Source organism: Grammomys surdaster, unplaced genomic scaffold (assembly GCF_004785775.1).
Source record: "Grammomys surdaster isolate TR1022 unplaced genomic scaffold, NIH_TR_1.0 139, whole genome shotgun sequence".
NCBI lineage: Eukaryota > Metazoa > Chordata > Mammalia > Rodentia > Muridae > Grammomys > Grammomys surdaster.
Window position 1 is genome coordinate 17,287,588 of NW_021604597.1, and position 7,879 is coordinate 17,295,466.

The window sequence follows — 7,879 nt, forward strand, 5'->3', positions numbered from 1 at the left end:
GAGAGAGAGAGAGAGAGAGAGAGAGAGAGAGAGAGAGAGAGAGAAAGGGAGGAAGAAAGAAACTACAGACCAATACCAACTTAAACGATACACCGAAACCCATACTACAGATCAAGACCAACTTAAATGATGCACCAAACCCATTGCAATCGTTTGAATCTTGACTTAAACAAACTTTAAATTTATGACGCAAAGGAGACATCTGAAGATTTGAACATTTTGTAGACAGTTTATAAAAGTAAAGAATTATTAGTATTTGTGCATGAAAATGATTTTATGGTTATATTAAAACAGAGATGCCCCTGTGCTTAAGCTACAGATACAGAACTTTTTACAGATACAGTATGATGTAGGAATTTGCCTGAAACTCAGAGTAAGTTGGAGAACAGATGAGGCTGTGGATGAGACAGGGTGGGTCCCCAGCTGATGACTACTGTGGGTAGATAGTAAGGATATGGTAGACTCTGCTTTTCTTTAAAAAAACAAAAACAAAAACAAAAGACATTTTTTTAAAAAAGACATTTTCCAAGTAAAATATCCAAAACAAGCAAAGAAAGCAAAGAAAAATTCTACTGAATCTAATATTTAGTCTGGGGATACTATCAACATTTTAAAATCGTGATACTTGAGCTAACAAAGTTCTTTAATAGGTTAAATTTACATATGCATCTAACCTGTTACAGGAATTAAAGCCACAAGACTATGAATACATAAGATAGAAGCAACCGATACAGATGAGAGGATGGAGGAAGTAGAGCTCCTCCTTCTTTGGCAGAGGATCTTCATGGGGCAACAGTCTCTGCTCAGCAACTACCACATTTCTTCAGCTGAGTTTTGGTGTCTGTTGGACACTTACTCTCTGCAAGGCACTAAGCTAGTGCTGGTCTAATTGAAGAAACAAAATGGAAACCGCAGTACCCAGGCAATCCTTAGATGCTTACAACTGATGCACTGATGCTCTCTGATCTATAAACATCCCCTCCCTTCTCCCCTTGACATACCCTACTTCTGTGTATTAAACTACAAAATATTCTACTTCAGAACTATACAATAATCGCCAAATATGGCAGAGGCATATTACATATCCCCAGGCAAAGGAATAGGAGGACACAGGAGCAGAAGGTCACTCTGCCTTTCCTACTAACTTGTCCTCAGCAGGTTGTAAGACTTATTAAGTTTCTGACCTTTCTCTCGAACAGCTCAAAGACCTTTCATGCACAGTGTCTTTACAGAAGTGCTTAGTGACATCCTATCTCTGAAAGCAGAGGGACGTGGAGCAGGGTCTGAACACATCAGGCCCGCAGAGTCCCCAGTCCATGGTTACTGGAGCAGTTTGTCTTGCCCTGTCCCTTTTCTCCACAGCTATCTGCTCTTCCTCAAACCTATAATATCATGTAAAACGTGCATTCAATGATGTGAAAACTTGTAAATCTGTCTTTTGAGGCCTCAATCAGAAATCCAAATATGAAAAAGAAATCTCCTCCCTTACTTCTTAAACGCTAAGAGCATCTTCCTAAACCTTTCCTATCTTAACTTGCCTTACCTAATTCTTAAAAGGTTAATTGAATTCATTCATAAGTAGTCCATTAGGCTGCCTTGGCTCACCTTCTGGTGTGAAATCTGACTTATTCAGCCATCCTTCCTCAAGTGCTTCAAACGTCACTAGCCTGTGCTACAGTAAGGACAGTAACTACATACACTCAGATTCTCTCCGTAAAGAGTCTTATGTCACGACTAAGTCAAGGCACTTTCAACTGCGACTGGATGTCTATAAACAGGCAAAAGTGACCAATAAGGATAAATTGCTGCTCTGTATAATGCAAAGAAGCAGATTTACTGGACTCTGGAACATGAGCATACCTGCATGGTCCTTCTCTTCGTTAGTGTTACTTGAAAATTTTTCCACTCCCAGCGCTGCTCCACCACATGTGCAAAGACAACATGCCCGTTTCCACAGGCTCCTGCGATTTGAGTGCCATCAATAGACCACGCGATATTAAATATGCTGCCAGTGTTGGGCTTTTCTAAAGCATATGACCACTAGATAGAAAAAGAAGAGAGTGAAAAATTGAGAACTTTTAAACTGGGGACATATTACATATTAAGATGCTAAGGTGATTTTTGAAGGAATGTATTTTATGGGCATTTATAGCTTATTTCTTGGAACTTAAATGTTTTGCAGTATAGCCAATGGTAAAAATATGTGTCTCTCTTGGAACATACTAATTCCATTAAGGAAAGTATTGACACCTTAAAGTAGTGGTTCTCAATCTGTGGGTCGCAACCCTTAGGGTGGGGGTCAAATGACTCTTTCACGGGGGCCATATATCAGATATCCTGCATATCCGATTTTTACATTACAATTCATCACAGTAGCTAAATCACAGTTATGAAGTACCAATGAAAATAATTTTATGGTTGGGGGAGGGGGTCACCACAATATATGGAACTGTATTAAAGGGTCCCAGAATTAGGAAAATTAAGAACCACTGCCTTAAAGGAATTGTTTCGTTAAAGTCCACAGATACACAAAACTTCTAAAGTTGATTTCAGATACAATGTAATTGCTAAAAGTCATTTACGCTTGTGAGTCAGTGCCCTCCTCTACATGGAACCGATCACTGCCATCGTTAGGCCAGAGGCAAAATGTATTTCTATCTGAAATTATTAAAGGGGTTTTTCTTGATAGAATTATAGTATGTATAACAATAGATACAGATAGAATGTTTTAAGTCATACATTAGAAACACAGTAAAACAGTATATGAAATAAGAACTGCCAAAAACATACTGCCTTAATACAAATAATTACTTTTAAGTAATAATGTTGAAAACAGTTTATTGGAAAATATTTTACTCAAAGGTTTTCTATACTCTATTTTAAAACTTTTGACTATAATATTTCAAGAATGCCACTAAAAAAACTACAAAAAAAAAATCATCAAACATTTGCTACACATTCTGAATCAGGAAAGTATCAGATGCACAAGGCAAGCTTCCCCTTGTGGTTTTCTGAATGTAGTATGTAGAAGGGTCAGGACTTGAGGGATCTGTGAAGAAATCAGCCAGCTAAGCATCCAGGACAGAAGAGTCTTCTCGATGTTCCAGAAAACAATCATCTTGGCAGACTATCTCAGATGTGTTTCCTTTTTGGTTTTGGAGATGTAATGTAATTTTTTCTAGAATGCTTAATTTACTTGACTGAGCTTCCATATTCTCTTCCTGTTCTTCCAACCTTAGAATCAAATTCTATCTTGCACTCCGCTGTTGTTCTTTATTAGGTGTTCTGTCTTGGCAGGAGGAGCTCTCATTCAAGGCCTGTCTGGGCTACATGTCAAGACTCAGGTCTAAATAAACACATAAAACAAATTAGTCATCTCAAAAAATGCCATCAAAATTACTGGCTGGGTCACCAATGAACTAATCAAAATGTTTTACTAATAAAACTCTTTGGAAATAAAACAATGTGATCTGTCCATAAAGTAATCCACTAAAACAGAACATTTCTACAACATCCTCTATATGCTATGTTAATTTTGTTTATTTATTTAAAATGTATTATATATATATATGGGTGTTTTGCCTGCAAATACATCTGGACAACATGTGCATGTTCGGTGCACTAAGCGTCCTAGCAAAAGCCAGAAGAGGGCATCAGTTCCCCTGGGACTCGAGCTGCAGATGGCTGTGAGCCACCACGTGGGTGCTGTCCTCTAGAAGAAGAGCTCCAGGCTCTAAGTGTTGGTTTTTTTTTTTGTTTTTTTTTTTTCCGGTTCCAAGGGAAGGGGTTTATTTGGGGAAGGGAGTGGGAGAGAGGAACGGGAAGATGGCGAGTGAAGAGAAGACGAAGAGAGAGAGAAGTAGAGAGGAGTAGAGGCCGGCCATGACCACGTGGAGAGAGGGGGAAGGGAAGGGGGGAGAGGAGAGGATAACCTGCAGGTGCTCAGGGTTGAGGAGCAAGAGTAAGTGTTGGTTTTAAAAATACTGAAACTAAATTCTGTAATAGAAATATAATTTTGAATAATTTTTTGAGACTCTCAATTCTAGACAAAAGATAAGAATCCTTTTGCTTTGTGGTTTATATTTTATGGTTTTTAACAAAGTTGGTTCTATACCAAACATGAAAATGTAACTACAAATTCTTCTTTGTCTTCCATTATAAAGTCAGAAATTCACTAACATAAATAGGAAATTTCTCAGAGGATTAAACTAAAAACTTCTGGTAAATCTGAAATGGTCTGAGATTAAAAAAAAAAAAAGACTGCCCCACTCCCTTCTCCATTACTAAGACTTTGCCCTCACCAACAGCTCTTGTGGCTACTATACTTGAGTCCTGCCAGCTATGTTCATATCATTCTCCCCCAGCAAGCCTGAAACATATGATTAGACCAGGCTTGTATTCCTAACCTAGACAAGGCTACCCATCTCTCCGCTGGTATCAACATGCAGAACTGGGACATGGATTTTTGATGTAGCCTGCACTCTTCAATGTAAGGGGTGTTCACTTTAAATCACTTTCCAGCATGTACATTGTGGGAGGGGGCACAGTCACTTAGCTTGGAAAGACAGACAAAAAAAAAAAAAGACCATGAATATGCACACAGAAGCAAAAGCAAAAGACACAAAGGGAATGCTTTTAGTTTTCTTAGCTATCTATTTCTTGGTTCCTAAGGCCTACCTACAATTTTCCCTGGGCCTCTAAAAAATTCCTCTATATCTTTATATCTCTTTGTTTAATGGTTTCTACTTGCATTCAACCACAGTAAACTGTAGATATCTAAAGTCACAAGTCAGTCATTGCTCAAGCACAGCTTGAGATTCTCCCAACTGTTCTTGGTGTGTCCTGAACAGTTTTACTTTGTGTAGCAAAAGGCAATGAAACAAGCAATTAGTACTTGTAAGAAATAAGTGGCATGTCCAGTGACAGGGACGAGATGGCACAGGATGGTGGAGTTAACAGAAGAGAGAGATGATCATTTAGCCCTGAGCCCTTATTTTGTACATGGGGAATACAAAGGCCCAGAAGGAGCCTTCACCTTTGTAACACACATCTGCAGTTTTGACCCCAGAACTCTAGAAATACACAAAAGCTGCTCCATTAAGCAAAAATTTAATAAGTCATTTAAATTTCATTGAAAGAAGCAGTCACACTGAACAGCACAATATTTTTTAACAGTAGCTGAGAATTCCTCTATAAAGTGAGAATTCCTCTACAGGGGCTGGGGAGATGGCTCAGTGGTTAAAAGCACTGCCTGCTCCTCCAGGGGACTCAAGCATGATTCCCAGCACCCATAAGACAGCTCACAATCCTACATAAATCCAATTCCACAGGATCCAGTGTGCTCATATGGTCTCCAAGGGTACCACAGATGCATGTGGAGCACAAACATGCATGTAAGCAAAATATCCCATGCACAGAGAATAAAAAAACTTAAATGCTATGGTATGGAAAAAAATAGGACTTATTTCCTTGCATTCTCTGAAGCTGTTTATGCAAGTCATTTCCCAACAGAGAAATACATATTTATTTATTTACTTATTTATTGTTTTTTTCCTTTTTTTTAGAAATACATATTTAAATATAAGACAATGACTTAAGTCTCAACAACTGCATCTTTTCTACACAACTCCTGTACACATCCATAAATTACACTGCAAGGATTCTCAAAAGCACAATCTTTGTTTGGCCTAATTTAAAATTTTCAACTCATAAAATTATATACACATAAATCTGGCTTAAAATGAGGAGACAGAAGCAGTTGTTCCAGGCTGTGGAAGGCTGGTGCTAGGAACGGTCTCAGACATCATCACCTCAGCACAAGACAAACTGCATCATCAACAACAAACAGTTACATAATGCTGTAATAAAGTCCCTGCAGGTAAGGAATTATTAAATATATTTTAATTGAATGGATGAGTGAGTAAATAGAAGAAAGTCTGAATGTTCAGAGAAAATGAGAATTACAGAAAAAGCACCACTATCTTCTGCGCAACCAATAGCGCCCCCTACTGAAATATAGAAGCTATATTGCTAGTTAATTATTTAGTCAAAAGTACCTTGCATCTTCAGATTTTTCTCCTTAAATCCTATTTTGTCTAATAACTAGTATATTTCATTAACATATTCTGAATGTTTACTTAAAATGCCTATGTTAATTTGAATCACATTTTTGGATATCAAAAATAAAAGTAAAGCTCATTATAGAATATAGAAAAAATATGGAACCATAAATCTAAATTTTACTCCACAAGCAATTTGCTTGTACCATGGTTTATTTTACTTATCATCCAGTAATGTTCGTTTTCCTGGCATATTTACTTTTGCATTTCTTGATCATTTAACTTAAAATAATGCTATCTCAGACTGAAGAAATACCTCAATGGTTAAGAACACTTGGATTCACAACTGCCTCTAAGTGTTTTGCTCCAGGGGATCCAGTACCTGCTTAGCCATCTCAGTGAACATTTTATACTTTCTTGAAAGCATAACACCAGTGTCAAGAGAGTCCAATTATACTTGAGAAAACCTATAGTGGCTAATGCTTCTATCCTTGTGCTACAAGGAAGGCCATTTTTGCACTTTCTGGGGAGTACAAAATGTATTGCTCTGTCGATTTTAGATGCATAAAACTTGTTACTGTAAGATAGTATTTTGGAGTTCTGGGAGTATTTATACTTCTTTAAGCCCTTGCTCAGATTTTTAACTTCAGAATTCTAATTGGATTCATTCAAAATCATTTCTTTGGTTGGGTGTTATGGTGCATTTCTTTAATCCAAGGACTTGGAGAGCAGAGGTAGGCAGATCTCTGTGTTTGAGGCCAGCCTGGTCAACAAGAGCTACACAATGGACCCTGTGTCTCACTGCCTCAAAATTTTTCTGTTGACTTATTGACATTTCTTTAACTATTTTAACCTGTTAGACATTTCTTTGCCAGTGCTGGATATCTTGGGAATGGTTTTTGTCACCTTCTTTTTCCCCCTAAGAATGGGCCATTGTACTCTGCTTTTCAGTATGTCTTATATCTTGGTTTTTTTTTTTCTTCTGAAAACTGTAGATTTTTCTTTTCTTTTTAAAACTGGATATTTGAAATACTACCATGTCAGTAACTCTCGAAACCATTCTCCTGTCTCAGTCTGTGTAGTTGCCTGACAGGAACAGCAGTCATCCGGTCATTTAGAGACTTTTCCAGACTGTTCCAGACTATCCCTCTTCTGTGTGGTAAATGAAGTCTTCACTCTGTTATTCAACAGTCAGCCAATGATGTGGCATAGCCAAACAGAAAGACAAAGGCAACCCTCTCTCCAACATCTGGCCAGTTGGCTGTGCCTGGGGCACTCCTGTAATGCTAAGCCACATCATCAGAAACTCTGATTTGGCCTCTCCAGTTTGTGAATCACCACAAGCCAGAAACAACAAATGCTAAGTGTCTTCCCTGGTCTTCTCATGTGTATCTGATCCTGGCTTGTATGGTATACAATGGATTCCTCAGTGAAAGTGAGAGTCCACTAAAGCCCTTGTTGTTATCTGTCTTTCTCTCTCCTCTTACCTAGGTTTGTTTGAAATCAGTCTACTCCCTGCTTCATTTGTCACCCCTCTCCTTAACTGGGTGCTGGTAGCCATTTGAGGAAGGAAGGAAGGAAGGAAGGTCTTTTCAATTAAGCGCATTCTTTCACATTCCTAAAGAGCTGCAGGCAATGTGTTTTAGGAAAACAGAGCAACTGCCAATCAGGTTCCTACTCACAGACACTTATTCCTCATTTTGCTAGGATGTACTATGATAAGACCTGACACACATGTTAGGCAGACATCATTGTATATTTTGCATACTTACACAATACCTCATCAAGGTACATTACTATAGGCAGAGTTACTGGGCTGA

General features: G+C 38.2%; 1 protein-coding gene across 2 annotated transcripts in view; it reads right to left on the bottom strand.

Moving 5' to 3' along the window:
* The window catches only part of Ift80 (intraflagellar transport 80), a 156,434-nt gene that overhangs the window by 102,796 nt on the left and 45,759 nt on the right, over nucleotides 1–7,879 (bottom strand). For both annotated transcript variants that reach the window (XM_028763616.1, XM_028763615.1), the window contains exon 9: nucleotides 1,861–2,040. In XM_028763616.1, coding sequence (XP_028619449.1) covers nucleotides 1,861–2,040 — 180 coding nt within the window. The remainder of the gene's footprint in view (nucleotides 1–1,860; nucleotides 2,041–7,879) is intronic.